The sequence below is a fragment of the Podarcis muralis genome, chromosome 13 (assembly GCF_964188315.1).
Source record: "Podarcis muralis chromosome 13, rPodMur119.hap1.1, whole genome shotgun sequence".
Taxonomy (NCBI): domain Eukaryota; kingdom Metazoa; phylum Chordata; class Lepidosauria; order Squamata; family Lacertidae; genus Podarcis; species Podarcis muralis.
The window spans coordinates 46,398,057-46,417,323 of record NC_135667.1 but is presented as its reverse complement, the minus strand read 5'-3'; the positions used below and the strand labels follow the sequence as shown (position 1 = coordinate 46,417,323).

Genomic DNA, 19,267 nt, shown 5'->3' with positions numbered 1-19,267 from the left:
TAGCAGATAGAAGTTGATGGACTATGCCAAAATGGCAAAAATGTCCAGAAGAGTCAGAAATCAGGAAGACCAACATTTTAATAAGGAATTGGAGAAATTTATGACTTATCTTAAAGAGCATTGTAAACAGTTAAAAGTAGTTGAGGTTTTAAAAAGACTTCCAAACATTTTCATTGTACGTTATCTGTTAAATACACTTTTACCGCACAGTTACTTATTTCTTCTATTTTTTATCGTATTTCTATGTAAATTGTCAATTACCTTTATATACTACAAGGCTCAGTCTAAGTCTGCCAGGAGATTACCCCTTATACCATGGTTCTTCAACTATTCTTTAAATATTCTCCATTCCTTGTGGACTTTTTGTTTTGTTTGGCCTCTAACTCTTCCTGTCACCTCTGCTAGCTGCAAGTAAGGTAAAGGTAAAGGTACCCCTGCCCGTACGGGCCAGTCTTGACAGACTCTAGGGTTGTGCGCTCATCTCACTCTATAGGCCGGGGGCCAGCGCTGTCCGCAGACACTTCCGGGTCACGTGGCCAGCGTGACAAGCTGCATCTGGCGAGCCAGCGCAGCACACGGAACGCCGTTTACCTTCCCGCTAGTAAGCGGTCCCTATTTATCTACTTGCACCCGGGGGTGCTTTCGAACTGCTAGGTTGGCAGGCGCTGGGACCGAACAACGGGAGCGCACCCCGCCGCGGGGATTCGAACCGCCGACCTTTCGATCGGCAAGCCCTAGGCAATGAGGCTTTTACCCACAGCGCCATCCGCGTCCCCAGCTGCAAGTATTCTACCATTAAGTATACCAGTCTGCTATATTAGGTGTTTTAGTATTTTTCCAATTTCTTGGCACTAAAATCCCCGTGATTCTATATTACTGTTGGGTACAAGAGACCTATTCCTCACAGGCTTTTAGTAATGAAACACTTTGTATCTGCCTTCTGCCTTCCCAGGTGTTCCCACAGAAGACAAGATGCATGCAAATGCTAAAAATGCAAATGCTCGTTATCTAATCCCGGTGTGCAATTTAGTTGCCTCCTGCTGAAATGCGGCGGCTGGTTCAGAATACAGAGAACGTCACCTTTCGCTGCCGGAGCAGAGCTAATAGCCAGCCCCCTCCCCTTAGCGCATTCACATACTGCTAACAAAATTAGCATGGTTCGTTCAGATTCCTAATTCCAGGGCCTTAGTGCAAAAAAACAAGGCCCTTGTCCGCAGGTGGGTGGAGAAGCTGGCTGTTGCCTAATGCAAGCTTTTCCCAAACACTGGATGAGTTCCTGCGTGATATTACACAAGGACAAATGTTCTTATCTACTCTGGAAGACGGCTGGTTGTAACAAGCCTTGCAGCTGAATAGCACGTGTTCGTTGAAAGTTACCAACCCAATCTTTGGCTGCCGAGGCTGAATATACTGGTTTTTCCCTGTTCCCAAAGCCGTATAATGTCCATGAGAAGCAGATATTGGGAAACAGGGATGGGGAAAATGGGATGCAAGAGCTATGAAAAGTATGCAGCCACAACTGAACTAGGCCCCTGACTGTGTACATTGACTGCACATGTGGTAAACCAGGCTTCCTCAACCTCGACCCTCCAGATGTTTTGAGACTACAACTCCCATGATCCCTAGCTAGCAGGACCAGTGGTCAGGGATGATGGGAATTGTAGTCTCAAAACATCTGGAGGGCCGAGGTTGAGGAAGCCTGTGGTAAACAAACAAATCCTATGTACGCATCGAACACGCTACTGCCTCCCCTTTCTTTTTCATTTCAATTATATTTTCATAAGTTTCAGCATTTTAAACATAATCAAAACACAATTCTGCCTTTTTCTCTCATTTTTGTCAACTCCCCCCGCTCCCATTTTCCACTGAGTTGTTTCTCCCATCTGTTAAATCACAATCACGACATTATAGTCTAATTAACTTCCGTTGCTCATAGCTCAAACCCAGCTCGCGAGCTCACCACACTGCAATACTTCTCTGAGTAATCCGAAAGAGACACCCGTTCTTCCATAAAACACTGGTCATGCTGCCTTCTTAAATTCATATACGGATTAGGGGCAGCCACATGCAAGTGGTGTCTCCCCCCTCCTTATTTAAAAGAAGAGAAAAGCAGCTTTGGAGGGGGGGGACACAGGAAGCTTCCTAACAACAAGACAGGAGGGCTGTGCAACGGATCCAGCCAAATCCTGGATAACAACCTGAATTGGGTTACAGGTAGGTAGTCGTGTTGGTCTGCCGTAGTCGAAACAAAATAAAAAAATTCCTTCCAGTCGCACCTTAGAGACCAACTAAGTTTGTTATTGGTATGAGCTTTCGTGTGCATGCAGTATCTGAAGAAGTGTGCATGCACACGAAAGCTCATACCAATAACAAACTTAGTTGGTCTCTAAGGTGCGACTGGAAGGAATTTTTTTATTTTGTTTCAACCTGAATTGGGATCAGTGGCGTAGCATGGGGGGTGCAGGGGGGGCCGGCCGCACCGGGCGCAACATCTGGGGGGGGCGCGCTCACACTCGCAGCTCTCTGCCCCTACCTGGCTCCACGGGTTAGGGGGCGCAAATTACTTGCTTTGCCCCGGGTGCTGACAACCCACGCTACGCCACTGATTGGGATGACCCAGGATTCTGCCAGATCAAATTACGGCAAATCTGAGTTGCATGAGGGCCTCCCCTCTCCCAGCACATGTTTAAGTTACAATATTGGGTACAAATATGTACATTTACATGGAGAATTTTGAAGACTGTTTTTATAAACTGATGCCAGAACTCTTCCTGCTGGGACTTACAGATATACAGTTAGAAAAGGAAGTTGGAACTTTGTTACAATATATGATTACCGCTGTGATACTTTTATATGCACAAAGACGGAAAGAACCCATTGTTACCAACAATGGAAGAATGGCTGTTAAAACTAATGGACTTAGGTGAAATGAAGAGATCGACGTTTGATCAGAGAAAAGTCGTTAACATTTGCAAAAGACTGGAAACCTCTCGTGGACTTTTTGTGTGAAAAAGAAATAATGTTTGGATTTGAGGACAACTGATTATAGAAAGTGGCTTTGTTGCGTGTTATATCGGAGTAGGCAGAGTGAATACAGTGGTGCCCCACAAGACGAATGCCTCGCAAGACGGAAAACCCGCTAGACAAAAGGGTTTTCCGTTTTGGAGGTGCTTCGCAAAACGAATTTCCTATGGGCTTGCTTCACAAGACGAAAATGTATTGTGAGTTCCTGCAGGGTTTTTTCCCTCCCCCCCCCTTTCCCCAAGCCGCTAAGCCGCTTATCAGCTGATCCGCTAAGCCGCTTAACAGCTGATCCGCTAAGCCGCGTAACAGCTGATCCGCTAAGCGGCTAATAGCACTAATCCGCTAAGCTGCTAATGGGCTTGCTTCGCAAGACGAAAAAACCGCAAGACGAAGAGACTCGCGGAACGGATTCTTTTCGTCTTGCGAGGCACCACTGTATAATTTATATATAGCAGACAGACAATCGGAAGTTCTTTACTTTCTGAATTTTTCTATCATTCTCATTTAACCTCTTTTCTACTCTTTTTTTCTCTTTCTTTTTCTACTCCTTTCTCTCTCCCCCCTTTTCCCTTTATGTTTTTTAATGTATTTAGATCAAAGTCTTAATTTGGATAAAAAAGGGGGGAAAGATATTTGATATTAAGACTTGCATTTTTCTCTATACATCCTAATAAAACTTGTTTAAAAAAAGTAATAACATTGGCAGCCATGGGCGTAGCCAGGATTTTTGTTTGGGGGGGGGCAGAACCTCTGTTTGCTATGTATTTTTACTGATTTGTATTTATTGGGGGGGGGACTGCCCTTCCGTCCCTCCCCCGGCTATGCCTATGTTGGCAGCAGCTTTCCAGGGTTTCTGGCAGATCTTCCCAACCCCACCTGGCAATGCCCGGATTTGAAGCTCCATCACAGAGCTTACAGACCTTCCCAACAGAGAAGCAACACGTGTGCTGTGTGTACTAATCCTTGCCCTTGCAAACATGCAAATTTGGAAACCGAAGAAAGTGGCTCCTTTGAGGGATGGTCACAGCAGTGAGGACAGGGTTAAGTCTGCATGCATACCTGAAGGTATACCTGAAGGAGCGTCTCCACCCCCATCGTTCTGCCCAGACACTGAGGTCCAGCTCCGAGGGCCTTCTGGCAGTTCCCTCATTGCGAGAAGTGAGGTTACAGGGAAGCAGGCAGAGAGGGCCTTCTCGGTAGTGGCACCCACCCTGTGGAACACCCTCCCACCAGATGTCAAGGAAATAAACAACTATGTGACGTTTAGAAGACATCTGAAGGCAGCCCTGTTTACGGAAGTTTTTAATGACTGATGTTTTAATGTATTTTAAAACTTTTGTTGGAAGCAGCCCAGAGTGGCTGGGGAAACCTAGCCAGATGGGTGGGGTATAAATAATAATAAGCTGTTGTTGTTGTTGTCATCGTCCATACACACACACACCCATGCTGCATTTCCATTCTACCTCCCCCAAAACAGCTTTCCTTCTTCTTTTTTTAAGGAAAGTGCCAGGCTGTTCTTACACATGGTTGCTTCTCACGCGCAAGCACCTTACAATCAATAATTAAAATCCTCGTAAAACTACCGCCAGATGGGACACAGTTTGCACGCTCCTTTTGAAATATGCAAACCAGCACACATTGCACATTCAGGGAGGAAAGATGAAAGGCACCCCAGGGTTATTAATGCGTTCAAGAAAGAGACAGTGCGTTTGCAACGCCAACTCTGGGTGGGTTTGCTTGGTTATGTTTCTAGTTAAAGAATGCGAAGGCCAAGGGAGGCGAAATCCAACTTCCCTGTTCGGAGAAAATGCATGAAGTGTGTCTGCTTGTTCAGGCTTCCAATAACTACTACTACTACTACTATTATTATTATTATTAAAAAATGTATACCGCCCTATACCCGCAGCTTTCTGGGTGTTTACAACATAAAATCACAATATAAAAATACAAAATACATAATAAACCAAAAAACAACCCAATAACGTGCGCGCCCCTGGCAACACATTTTAAAAGGGCATTGCATGTAACTCAGCCAAAGGCCTGGTTTTATAGGAACATTTTGCCTGACGCCTAAAGGTGTACAGAGGTACTTCCAGTTGCGGCCGGGATCCGTTCCGGAGGTCCGGCCGGATCCCGAGGTTTTCGCAACCAGAGGACGGCTTCTGCGCATGCGGCAAAACCCGGTAAAATATTTCCAGGTTTGCCGCCTACGTATCCCAAAGTTTACGTAACCAGAGGGTTAAATAAGCAGAGGTACTACTGTATACCGTATTTTTTGCTCTATAAGACTCACTTTTCCCCTCCTAAAAAGTAAGGGGAAATGTGTGTGCGTCTTATGGAGCGAATGCAGGCTGCGCAGCTATCCCAGAAGCCAGAACAGCAAGAGGGATCGCTGCTTTCGCTGCGCAGCGATCTCTCTTGCTGTTCTGGCTTCTGAGATTCAGAATATTTTTTTTTCTTGTTTTCCTCCTCCAAAAACTAGGTGCGTCTTGTGGTCTGGTGTGTCTTATAGAGCGAAAAATACGGTAACTTCCCTTATAGCAGCCTATAGCAGCACAGTCCAGAACTACAGCTCCCATCAGCCCCAGCCAGTTCTGGAAGGTTGTCTTGCAGATTTTGATAGGCAAGGAAGCATCAGCAAACATCACATGCTTTCAACTGCTGCAACAAAGCTGATGCGGACATTTCGGCAGCTCATTGGCCTCTGCAATGGGCCACTCAAAAGCAGCCTGTTTGCAGGAACAGTGTGACTTCCGAAGCAGCCACACACAGAGCATCACTGCGCACAGAAGGCTGCAGCGGCTACTTCCATAACTGTGTGTGGTTTCCTCCCCAGCCTCCATTTACTGATTAAAAATACAAGCCGCCTTTGAAAACTACCTCTAGACACACGTTCCACTTTGCCTCCAAGTTACCAGTGTGAAAGAGGATAAACTTTGTAGGGGGTGGGGGTGGGGAACCCTAATGAACTGCTTTTTTACATACTGGTCCAAGACAAACAGTTAACAGGATTTCATATTCAGTATCAAACTAGTGCTTAAGGAGCTTCAAAGAGGCAACATTAGTAAGAAGAGAACTACCATATTTTTCGCTCTATAAGACGCACCAGACCACAAGACGCACCTAGTTTTTGGAGGAGGAAAACAAGAAAAAAAATATTCTGAATCCCAGAAGCCAGAACAGCAAGAGGGATCGCTGCGCAGTGAAAGCAGCAATCCCTCTTGCTGTTCTGGCTTCTGGAATAGCTGCGCAGCCTGCACTCGCTCCATAAGACGCACACACATTTCCCCTTACTTTTTAGGAGGGGAAAAGTGAGTCTTATAGAGCAAAAAATACGGTATTTGGAAAAGCCTCAAAGGTCACCCGCAAATCCTGGATGTATTGTTAGGTTTTGTGAACCGACTGGAGATCTAGGGATGAAGGGCAGCAAACTAATTTAATTTAAAAAATAGGAATAATTCACTCCCTCCACATCACTATCTCTGAGGTCCTCCAGAACTTGGAAGGTAAAAGCAGAAGGTTTCCCTTCTCCTCACAATTTAGGATCCCAATTAAGGGATGTAGGAAGCTGCCACAGGCAGAATCAGACCACCAGTCCATCAAGCTCACTACTGTCTAGTCCAGTGTTTCCCAATCCTGGTCTCCAGTTGTTTTCGGACAACAGTTCCCACAATCCTTGACCACTGCTCCCAAGGGATGATGGGAGTTGTAGTCCAACAACAGCTGGAGACCCAAGATTGGGAAACAATGACGGCTCTCCAGGGTTTCACACAGAGGACATTCCCAGCTGCTCTATCTTGAACCTTCTGCAAATCCTCTACCACAAAACTATGGCCGCTCCCAGTTTTGCAGGGTTCTGTCTCATGCCAGAAATACGCACGGGGAGAAGAGATTGCCCGCTTCAGACTTCACTCTCGAACTACTCAAAGGGAATAGTGAGGCAGGGGCTGAGCTTATTGTAGGATATACATCAGGCATGTCCAAAATCCATTTTGGGGACCTAATCCAGCCCGCCGGTCAGTTGAATCCAGCCCCTGTGGCAGTTTATTTCCTGGGGTAAAGTCCTAAAAATCCACCTTAACAACTTCAGTCCTAAAAAAAGCTCAAAAACTTTGGTCGGCCCTTCAAATCTGGCCCTCTTTGTGAAAAGTTTGGACACCACTGAGATTCTGCATGCAAGCAGGATGCCTGAACGTGCCTCCAATGGAGCCAGTCATGGTTCAATGACAGACCACTTGGGCCAGCTTTGAACCTAGCAAGAGCATCTCAGCGCAAATCATAAGGACCACTGCAAAGGCCTCCAGGGCACCCTCTCCTTTTACGTTAGAAGGAACGCCTGCATCAGCCAGGGCCCTAGACCTGCTCAGCCAAGTTTCTCTTGGCGACAATGACCTCATCTCCACAGTTTTCCAATAACCTAGGTCAGAAATCAGGAAGACGTGCTTCACATAAGAAAGCACGGCGGCGTTTCTGAGCGAAAGTTCTTTCTGGGAGAATTCTGCCAAAGCTGCGTCTCTAATAAAATGCAGAAAAACAAAAATGGCCGCCCCAAAGGAGGATACCAAGTATTACCTCATGGCTTTATGCTTATTTTAATTTATGCTTATTTTAATTTAATGCTGTATTGTTTTTAACACTCAATTGGGAGCAGCCCAGAGTGGCTGGGGAAACTCAGCCAGATGGGTGGGATATAAATAATAAATTATTATTTATTATTATTATAATTATTATTGAAATGTAATACGTAGCACGCACTTCTTCTGGCATTAGCTGGAATGCACTGACCTAATTCCCTGCTCTTCCTCAGGTCCAGCTATTGCCTTGTGTATTAAAGGTAAAGGTACCCCTGCCCGTACGGGCCAGTCTTGACAGACTCTAGGGTTGTGCGCCCATCTCGCTTAAGAGGCCGGGAGCCAGCGCTGTCCGCAGACACTTCCGGGTCACGTGGCCAGCGTGACAAGCTGCATCTGGCGAGCCAGCGCAGCACACGGAACACCGTTTACCTTCCCGCTAGTAAGTGGTCCCTATTTATCTACTTGCACCCGAAGGTGCTTTCGAACTGCTAGGTTGGCAGGCGCTGGGACCGAGCGACGGGAGCGCACCCCGCCACGGGGATTCGAACCGCCGACCTTTCAATCGGCAAGCCCTAGGCGCTGAGGCTTTAACCCACAGCGCCACCCGCGTCCAGTGCCTTGTGTATTAGCAATTAATTTACAATAGCCAAGGGAAGCGGGTGGGTTTTGGGGTGGGAGAACTGGCAAGCAGCTGCCACATGCTATAAAGGGACTTCTCTTGCTGCAGCCAGGAAGGAAGATCACTGCTCGAATAAACAAGATATTCAGGGGAGGAGCAGCATAAGATAGGTGCATGATGAGAATCAAGCCATTGTGATGGATGTTACATTCCTCATCCACAGAGCAGTGCCAAAATCAACACAGACTGGATGCACTGCATGACCACAGACGGAGCCATCCCCAAGTTGACAGGTATCAGTTACAGGGCTATTGTCCAAGAACCAGCTCATCAGCCTGGCCTCTTTGAATGGGGCAGGATTTGCAAGATCCGGACTTTATTTGTATCCATGTGTTTTTAAGCTTTCGTCCCTTGTGGTTTTTTGCCATTGGTTTTACCAGACGTCCCTGTTTCCCGGGGACAGTCCCCAGATTTACAAATCGGTCCCCATACAAAATCCATCGAATTTGAAGTGTCCCCCCGGATTCATTGAAACAAATTTGGTAACCTTATTTTAGCGCCCATACCATTTCTTTTTTTTCTTTCTTTCTTTTTATTAATCTTGTATAGAATGCCCTGGGAGATTGAAGTATTCTGCTGGTTTCTCTGTCTTGTGATTCCTGACATCACAAGATCTCAAAGTAGATGTCATATTACAAAAGAATTTCAGAAATAGACTGGAAAGGGAAGTTGCTGAATTGCAACGTATTACCAAACTTAGAACCATGGAGAGACCTGGCCTGAACAGAGACATTGGATTCTTATCTCATTATACATGATAAAGCTATTTTGAGCCCTCTCACCCCTTGCTTTTTCCTGTAAGACCAATTGCAGTCCTTAACAGTAGTCAACAGGTTTAGCACACCTATCAGCCAATCACCCATTCCCACCACCCTTCTGAGTAATACCCCTCCCCACCCTCTCACTATATATAAGGGTCTGGTGACTTCTGTTTCAGTGTATCTGAAGAAGTGTGCATGCACACGAAAGCTCATACCAAGAACTAACTTAGTTGCTCTCTAAGGTACTACTAAGGGACGCGGGTGGCGCTGTGGGTAAAAGCCGATCGAAAGGTCGGCGGTTCAAATCCCCGCGGCGGGGTGTGCTCCCGTTGTTCAGTCCCAGTGCCTGCCAACCTAGCAGTTCGAAAGCACTCCCGGGTGCAAGTAGATAAATAGGGACCGCTTACTAGCGGGAAGGTAAACGGCGTTTCCGTGTGCTGCGCTGGCTCGCCAGAGCAGCGATGTCACGCTGGCCACGTGACCCGGAAGTGTCTCCGGACAGCGCTGGCCCCCGGCCTCTTGAGTGAGATGGGTGCACAACCCTAGAGTCTGTCAAGACTGGCCCGTACGGGCAGGGGTATCTTTACCTTTTTAAGGTACTACTGGAAGGATTTTTAAAAAAATATATATTTTATTTTATTTGTTTTGTTTTGTTTCAATTACAGCATGGCTACCTACCTGTAGTTTGAAACAGAAGCTGAAACTACAGGCAATGTAAAGAAAGAACACACATAAAAACATGGCGAGGCCTCTAACTCAAGGGGAAAGGAAATTGTCGGATCTTTCCTTGATTACGCAAGGTTCTCAGGTAATCCAACCTGGTGGTCCACACTTACTCTACCATTCTGAAAGCGACAGAAGAACATGTCCTGTCTCCTGAGGAAATGCACCAAAAGCAAAATACCAGGGCCTACACAGCAACAGTTGCACATATGCTTGGATGAAGCCTATTATCTCGACTTATTCCAATTGGGGTTCAGGCAAGGATATGGGACTGAATCCGACCTTGGCCGCCCTGAGAGGGGAGTCAAGGGGAGTGTGACTCTTTGGCTTTTACCTAATCTCTCAGTGGCTTTTGATACCATTGAACCAGTTCTATGAGTTGGGTATTGAAGGCACTGGTTCCAGTCCTATCTTCCAGGATCAATTTCAGAGAACAGCACTGAGTGATGATCTCCCAGCCCCCTGGCAGTTGTGATGTCGGGTGTCTCTGAACACTAACCCAGTGTTTCCCAACCTTGGGCCTCCAGCTGTTTTTGAACTACAATTCCCATCATCCCTGACCACTGGTCTTGCTAGCTAGGGATGATGGGAGTTGTAGTCCAAAAACAGCTGGAGGCCCAAGGTTGGGAAACACTGCACTAACCTGTCCCCATCGGGAGCAACCTCTTAAGAGATCTGGGGGCAAGGTGTCACCAGCACAGGACTATTTTTCTGGAACGTCTGAATCAGGCGAGGCCACGCAAGCCCTGGAAGGGTGAACTATGACTGCTTACAGTGCCTTATTTGTTTTCTGCTTTGTAAGGGTTTGAGGCTACATGAGCTGGCTCAGAGATCAGTAAAGGCCTAGGAGGATTATTTCATTATCTCGCAATTTTATTCTTCCTGTTTTATGACTCTATTTGAATACAGATAGGGTGAACCTACAGAATCAGCAGCTAGTGGCAATCAGCTCTTTGGCACTTCCTTCTCTGTTACAGCTGCTTACAGTGGTACCTCAGGTTACATACACTTCAGGTTACATACGCTTCAGGTTAATAACAGTTTCAGGTTAAGTACGGACCTCCAGAATGAATTAAGTACTTAACCTGAGGTACCACTGTACTTGTAAGGAAAGGGCTGGTGCCGCAATGTTTGTATTACAGTGGTACCTCGGGTTACATACGCTTCAGGTTACAGACTCCGCTAACCCAGAAATAGCACCTCAGGTTAAGAACTTTGCTTCAGGATGAGAACAGAAATCGTGCTCTGGTGGCGCGGCAGCAGCAGGAGGCCCCATTAGCTAAAGTGGTGCTTCAGGTTAAGAACAGTTTCAGGTTAAGTACAGACCTCTGGAACGAATTAAGTACTTAACCCAAGGTACCACTGTATAATGATTTGCACGTGATCTTTTATGTGTATATACCGTATTTTTTGCTCTATACGACTCACTTTTTTCCCTCCTAAAAAGTAAGGGGAAATGTGTGTGCGTCTTATGGAGCGAATGCAGGCTGCACAGCTATCCCAGAAGCCAGAACAGCAAGAGGGATTGCTGCTTTCACTGCGCAGTGATCCCTCTTGCTGTTCTGGCTTCTGAGATTCAGAATATTTTTTTTCTTGTTTTCCTCCTCCAAAAACTAGGTGCGTCTTGTGGTCTGGTGCGTCTTATAGAGTGAAAACTACGGTATTTTAATTATACGAACGCTGAAAATCATTTCTTGCAGTTGAAGGTTTCGAAGTCTTGCAAGGAACAGGCAGGGCAGAGACCGCTGTGCCCAACCCTCCACTGAATCTTCCGCTCCTCCTTAAGGATAATGGAGATGCTGTATTACCCTCGCACCCACCTCACAGGTAAAGAGGCAGAAATAATTAGAGAACACCAGGGGACGTTGTCTAGGAGCTGCTGCATGTCTGCGTTTTCCCAGCAGGAGGCCCATTTAGGTAGCAAAAAAGCCAGCTGTTGTCTCTTGTGGGAATGGCAGCGGCAAGATTCCCCAATGCCCAGAACAGCCCATCTCTGGCAAACACACACACACACACACAAAACCACAACACCCCCACTAAGCCTGGAACATCGAATTTGCATCCTATTACAGGAGCAGACAAGTGCAGTAGACTGACAAACTGTGCGTTGCCGCCTGAGTACCTGGCAACAACCGTAACTCCAATGAGAAATTGGACACAGGGCAGGGGGCAGTTGGGGAACCCCCCCCCCAAGCAAAACCGATAGACTCAAAGCCCTTTTGGAAGCCTCGCGTACTTGAGAAAAACTTTCCCCCTAAATTTGCTACCTCTTCCACGAGTGACACAATGCACACAGAACACGGCTTGAACTGAGCGGCACCAGAGTTTTTTGACCCGGCAGTATACAGTGGTACCTTGATTTAAGAACAGCTTAGTTTATGAAAAACCTGGATTAAGAACGCTGCAAACCCGGAAGTAGGTGTTTTGGTTTGTGAACTTTGCCTTGGAAGAAGAACAAGTTTCGCTTCCTGTTGAGTCTGTTCCATTTGTAAATTGAGCCCCCCGCTGCTATGGGAAAGCACACCTTGGTTTAAGAACGGACTTCCAGAATGGATTAAGTTCATAAACCAAGGTACCACTGTATTGGTTTTCCTTCTCAGAGATGGGCTACCTTCACAGGTTGACGAGCCCCACCTGCCCCTCACTTCCCTCTACGGCAGGTGCAGAAACCTCCTTCTTGACCATTGGACCCACAATTGGTCTCGGCCATTCAGTCCTCCGGAGCCTGTCTTCGCATGCAGGGGAAGTCCCTAACTCACCCAGGGCTTGAAACCTTTGAAGCCATTCCCAGGGTGTGGCCGCTGTCACATGCTGACAGCTTCTAGGAGCCACAGTTGGGAGCCAAGTGCAGGATGGGGACTGTTAAGTTGTGGGTGAACATATCAGACGACACAGCGATTCTTCAAACAGCTCTTGTTTATTCACAGGCCAGAACAGAACTGAACTGAAGGGTTCAGCCAGCCTGCTTATACAGAGCGCCACTACAACGCAACACTAACAACTTTCTGTAACTATCCAATCACTGAACGTCACTTTCAATTCCTTATTTGAATATGTGGACCTGAGTGAAAACTATCTACAGTATCCCCCTGTTGGCCCAGGGTGAGAACTTCAGTATATAACAGAGACCAAAGGTGGACAATTTACTCCAAGGTGTACGATTACCCTTCCCCTAACACCCATTCACTCCAGTACCCACCTGGGTATCCTGGGGGTTGTCCCAGGGACCTTCCGCTCTGCCCGTGGGGTACAGTCCTTCCCCATTAACTCAGCAATCCCATAAGCCACTCTATGAATCATCACTGGTCAGAAGTGAAGCTAGCTGGATCAGGCCGGGAAGGAGGCATAGCACAATGAGACTGCAGGACATTCTCTCGACCCCCCAAGTTCATTGGCCACTTCTTCTGGTCCAAAGATGCGGCCTGTGGAACTGTCGCCAGGTAGCTAGATCACCTGGTCTCCTCCAAAGATGCTTTCTAGGGCTGCCTCTAAAGACACAGTTGACCAAACAAAGGAACTTGAGGGGCGGTGGCTCGCAGAGGGCAAAAAAGGAAGCAGGTTGGTGGCTGAATTACCCATAATCAGTTTGAAGTAACCAGCCAACTCTCTGCTTGCAAGATAGGCGCCCAGCCAATGAACTTGGTTGCCAAGGTGACTTTCAAGTAGGTTGGCCGCCTTAACTGGTCCAACTGGTGTTTCAATGTTCTGGTCCAATTTATTTTGAACCTTTGGGGCCTTTCAGTAAGGACAAAGCCTGCCTAGAAATCCATGGGCTAGGACTTCTACATATTATTGCAACTATTCAAATTCCAGGCCAGAGTATGCCATAAAGGTAAAGGGTAAAGGGACCCCTGACCATTAGGTCCAGTCGTGGCCGACTCTGGGGTTGCGGTGCTCATCTCACTTTACTGGCCGAGGGAGCCGGCGTACAGCTTCCGGGTCATGTGGCCAGCATGACTAAGCCGCTTCTGGCAAACCAGAGCAGCGCACGGAAACGCCGGTTACCTTCCCGCCGGAGTGGTACCTATTTATCTACTAGCACTTTGACGTGCTTTTGAACTGCTAGGCTGGCAGGAGCAGGGACCGAGCAATGGGAGCTCACCCCATCGTGGGGATTCGAACTGCCAACCTTCTGATCGGCAAGTCCTAGGCTCTGTGGTTTCACCCACAGCGCCACCCGCGTCCCTTGTGGGTATGCCATAGTTCTATTCAAATTCCAGGCCAGAGTATGCCATAGTTCTTCAACAGGAATAAAACCAGAACATAGGGCCAAATTTACGAAGGCTTGCATGGAATTGACTCCGGAAATCTCTGGTTGCAAAACTGGAGGTTTTTGAGGCATATCTCCAATGCTATAGGAATTATACTTTACAAATCTATATATATATATGCAGGTCTTGCTGAACCAGAAGGATGGAAATCTCATATCCCATGCTAAATTCACCACTGCCTCTGGAATTGTGGTGTTGGTCATCTTACGTAGGAAGATACCTCATGCCGAAGTTAGACCCTTGGCCCATATTCTAGGTTGCTGCTTTTGTTTTGCAGGTGTATTCCGCATCATATCATTAATGCAACAGTGGCGGAGTTATACTGGACTGTCTGCACATCCACTTCATTATTCCCACTTTATTATTTGTCCCACAATGTGTTATTGCATTATTGCTTTGCACTACAGCACAATGACTGCGGGACGCACACTTGCGGCATGAAAAGATACCACATTTCAGGAAATGAAAAAACTAGAGATGAAGCAGTACGTCTGCCGCAAAACCTTCGCAGGTGAAGACAGTATCGAGAGTGGGATCGTGTATAACCATCACGAGGGCAAATCATTATGAACGCAGCATTAAAAGGATGTCTGCAGAGGCCGTCGCTCAGGGTTGCTACTAAAGTGACTGGCAATAACTCTCCAGCACTCTTCAGGCAGAGCTCTCTCCTGGCCTGACCTAGAGATGGAAGGGATTGAACCAGGAACCTTCTGCATCCAAACCTTCTGCGCTATGGCCCTTCCCACCTGACCTCTTCTTAGCCTCTTCAAAGAACAACAGAATACTATAGGCCTTGTTTCTGGGGTTCTGTTGGAACGCAGCCAGTAAAACAGGTTCAAAACTGGCTTCTTGTGGTGAAAACCCAGGGACCAAACCCTGTACTTTTCAAGACAGGAAGCAGAAACCAGCATGGCTTTTCATCGCAAGATTAGCTAATTTGAAGAACCAGACTGAAGACACCCGAGTCTTAATTACCACTTATCAAGTGGCAACGATGAAAACGGTTGCACATCAAGTTTATTGAAGAAATCCATGGCAATCCAGCAATCTCTCTGAATTTGCAAAAGAGTCCTATTCTTCTCAAGCAACGGCGTGCAAAGGAAAGTGGGCCTGCCTGATCCTTGCAAAAATAAACCTTGAAGGAAGCTTCAACGTGCTTTGCCTCTAGCTGGAAAGCAATCGATACCAGAAAATATTTGAAATTGCTATGTTTTTATGATTACGCCCACGCCCCTGGAGAGTCTGGCTACAGAAGCTAATGGAATTTGCAGGTAAGCCACTGCTCACTTCACACCAAAGGGATGTTCATATCAACAGCCATGACAAGGGGGAGGGAGAGTGAAGTCACAACCAGAGGCCACGCCCCACAACAACGGATGCTCAGCAAGGTGGAGAACGGGCTCCTCCATGCAATGGGAGACCCTGGGTCACTTATAATTCTCCCTTGGGTGCAGAGCTCCACATAGGTCCATCAGGATGTATGCCTGTGTGGTGCAGTGGTTAGCGTGTTGGACTAGGACCTCGGAGACACTGGTTCAAATCCCCACAGACCCACGAAACTCACTGGGTAATCCTGGAACATCCCAAGGTTGTGGTGAGGATTGAATGGGATTTTTTTTTGGGGGGGGGGGAGAACCACTTACGCCACCTTGAGGTCGGGGTGGCGGTGGCGCGGAAGCAGGATAGGAACAAAAATTAATTATAAAATGTGCATAGGGCCCCTTTTCATAGCTCCAGGGTTCTTTTAAAAAGGCGAAAGATTTATACGATCTGAGGTGAAACCAGAGTATTCTCTTTTAAAGTATTAACAGGGTTCGCCTGAATTCTCCCTCAAGTCTCCGGGAATGCCTTTGAGGTGAAGCAGAAGTTGCGGATAAGGTCCCCGCCCTCCTATATGCCCCCCCAAAACCCATATGAGTTAAGATTTGCTTTATTTTCTCTTTTGCACTCACAGCCTCAAGCCCGCTTTTAAGTCACGTGATTAATGAACTGGTTGAGATAACCGGTACACTTTAAATACACACTGCACCTTATAACCGTGTGCCATATGAACACACAGAAAAGAAACAGGTACTGTGGTACCTCTGGTTACGTGCTTAATTCGTTCCAGAGGTCCGTTCTTAACCTGAAACTGTTCTTAACCTGAAGCACCACTTTAGCTAATGGAGCCTCCTGATGGTGTTGCACGCGATTTCTGTTCTCATCCTGAAGCAAAGGTCTTAACCTGAAGTACTATTTCTGGGTTAGCGGAGTCTGTAACCTGAAGCCTATGTAACCTGAAGCGTATGTAACCCGAGGTACCACTGTATTGCTATATTTCTCGAATGAGCCTTATTGGTATTATAAAGCTTACTGCCAAAATAGTGGCTGTGGGAAGAGCTGAGGTGACAGGGTGGGATAAATTAACCCCTCAGATGCAGGGTGGCGGCAGCGGCTGTTATTTAGAAAATAAATAAATACTTAATCTCTCGGAAGAACCCTCTGTGGAGACCCTGGAGAAGGAAGGGATTGTAAACAGCAGCCACCAAAAGAAACTCTGCATCTCTTCCCACTGACGTGCAGCTCCCTGCACAACACACAGCGGGGTGTGTGGGTCCATAACCCCAGTCACCAGGGTGCGGTTGTCCCCCTCCGAAGAACGTGACAAACTCCAGCCTCCTTCCCATCCTGCTGAGGGTATGCTGTGCTCCAGGCATGTGCAGAGTGCAGCCCAGCAGCTGGGACCACCCTCTGTCGCTGCTGCGCCACCCCCAAATCCCAAGGCTGTGGGGAGAAGGTGGGGCTGTGTCATTTCCACATTGCATTTCTGGACAGATGCGAAGGAATGACCCCACCCCACAAGCCCGAGGCAAAGCATGAGATCAGGAACAAAGCCCCGTGCCTCTTGCATAAGCGGGAGGGAGGCGTGATCCTGCCCCCCCCCAAAAAAACCCCGAAAGCATTTCGGTCGTCTCCCCAAGCCAGCCAAGACGTAGACACTCCCTGCCCTAGGCAGTCTTCCTGCCCACATCTATTTCCCCTTCTGGGTGGATCCCGGATCGCACCCTCTTCTCGTGGGGGTGGGGTGCCTTCTCTCTGGGGCGCCCACTTTAGCTGAAGGATCCCACGCACCCCCACCCCACCCTTCCATTGTCTCAGCTCCACGCCCACTTTCCAGACAGGTAGAACCCCCTGGGGCGGGAGGGGATCGCGCCCATCTCTCGACCCCCCCCCCCACTCCTTGCAGGGTAGGATCCTTCGCCTCGCCACGTTCCTCCCAGCCCCGCCCGTTAGCTCCCTAAGGTTAGGCACCTTCTCCAGCGCCACCCTCGAACCTTCGGGTTCCCCACGGGTGAGGGGGGCTGCGCGCCCACGTACCCCCTCCCCGCATCTAGATGCCCTCCTGGGGGGGCTGCTAACCCCCCCCCCCCGCTCCCCCGCCACGCCCACCGTTCCCTGCACTGCGGGGGAAAGGAAACCGAGTCCGCGCCCAGCCGCCGTCGAACCGGAGACGCTTCCCCCCCCCCCCGGTCGACACCCACCTTGGGGCTGGAGACGCCCTCGCCCACGGCCAAGACGGTGCCGGCCGCCTCCATGCCCGGGCTGAAGGGCAGCGGCGGCAGCCTGTCGTACACCCCCTGTCGGGCCAGCAGATCTGCGAAGTTGAGCCCGCAGGCCCGCACCTCGACGCTGACTTGGCCCGCGGCCGGGCTGGGCTCGGCGGCCGGCAGCTGCCGCGTCTGCACCTTCACTTTCTCGTAGCCGCCGAAGCCGCTCAGCACCAGCGCCCGGTACTGGCGCCCGGGAGCAGCGGCAGCCGCCTCCGACGGGGCCCCCGCAGCCTTGCCCTCCTCGGCGGGCTGCGCGGCCGGAGTGGCTTCTTGCTGCTGCTCGGGTGGCGCCGCGGTGGCGCTTTGCGGGGCGCCCGCGTCGCCCCCGGCCGCCTCTTCCCCGGACATGGCAGCTTCGGAGCTGGCAGAGAGCCGTCGGGCGCGCAGATGCTGCTGCTGCTGCTGCGAGGGCGAGAGAGAGAAGGCGAGGAGGGCGCGGCTGGCCAGATGCGTAAAACAGCTGGAGAGGGGAGGCGGCGCGCAAGAGCCGGAGCTGGAAGCGGGCGGCGGCGGGAAGGAGAACCCGGAGCGCGGAACACGGAGCGGAGCCGGGGACTGCCTCCCTCCCTCCTTCCGTCCGTCCGTCAATCCTGGACGCCCACTCGGCTTGGCTTCCAGGAAGCGAGGCGGAGACTGGAAGGAGGAGGAGGCTGGGTGCGCCTTTCTGACGCAAAAGGCAGCCCGCTTCTCCCCCCCATGGCGTTTACTCCCAAGTAAGTGCGTGCAGATGCGCGTTTACCTAGGAGTAAGCCTTGCTGCACTGAAAGGGCCTTGCTCCGATGTGAGCATACACGTAGAATTACCATCCAGCCACCTGGTCTCCTTGCGAGTAAGCCTCCCTGAGTTCAAATGGTCTTAATCCTAAATGCGCTTCCGTTTCTCGCGTCTTAGCACCCATCTCTATTATGCTATTTCTATTTTTTCTAAATCCCCTTATCAACTTGTAAACTATAGTCACGTTTCTCTCAATCCATTGTGCTGGTCATAATTTGTCTTCCTTGCATAAATTGGCCTTCTTCTGTTCTACTAATTCTACTAATTTGTTCCTTTCTCTCCCCCCCCCCCGCCCCAAATTCTTGTAACTTGCACCTAGAGTTGTGCTGCACAACTTGCTTTTTGTGCATGGATTGGACCCAAAAATTGATCAGTGAGTCCAGTTTGAATCCCGTGACTCACTAGGGAGTGGACCACTATTCTGTCACACACCCCCCCCAAAAAACTCATTCCATCCCTCCCATTCATCCTCATCATAAGCTAGCTCATCTGACTGGGTTGCCACTCAGGGTGGCTTACGAAAACACAATAAAACATTAAACGTTAAAAACTTCCCCGTACAGGGCTGCCTTCAGGTGTCTTCTAAAGGTTGTAAGTTACTTTGTGTGGCCGAATGTTCAGTAGTTTAAATAGCCTGGTGATTTAAAAAGGATTCATAGATTATCCTGATTTATGGGTTAGCACTGAGGTGTCCTAGGTTTGCGCTAAATTGAGCTCCATCTGCGCTATACCTTAAAGCAGTGTACCACTTTAAACAGTTGCTGCATCCCTCAAAGAATCCTGGGAATTGTAGTCCATTAAGGGTGCTGATCATTGTTAGGAGACCCCCCCAATTCCACACACAGAGCGACAGGTCCTGGAGTAATTTAGC

General features: G+C 48.7%; 1 protein-coding gene across 1 annotated transcript in view; it reads right to left on the bottom strand.

The window, feature by feature from the left end:
- The window catches only part of VAT1 (vesicle amine transport 1), a 41,728-nt gene extending 23,592 nt beyond the window's left edge, over positions 1 to 18,136 (bottom strand). Inside the window, exon 1 of the mRNA XM_028702565.2 lies at positions 17,554 to 18,136. Coding sequence (XP_028558398.2) covers positions 17,554 to 17,970 — 417 coding nt within the window. The 5' untranslated portion in view covers positions 17,971 to 18,136. The remainder of the gene's footprint in view (positions 1 to 17,553) is intronic.
- Positions 18,137 to 19,267: the final 1,131 nt, after the last annotated feature.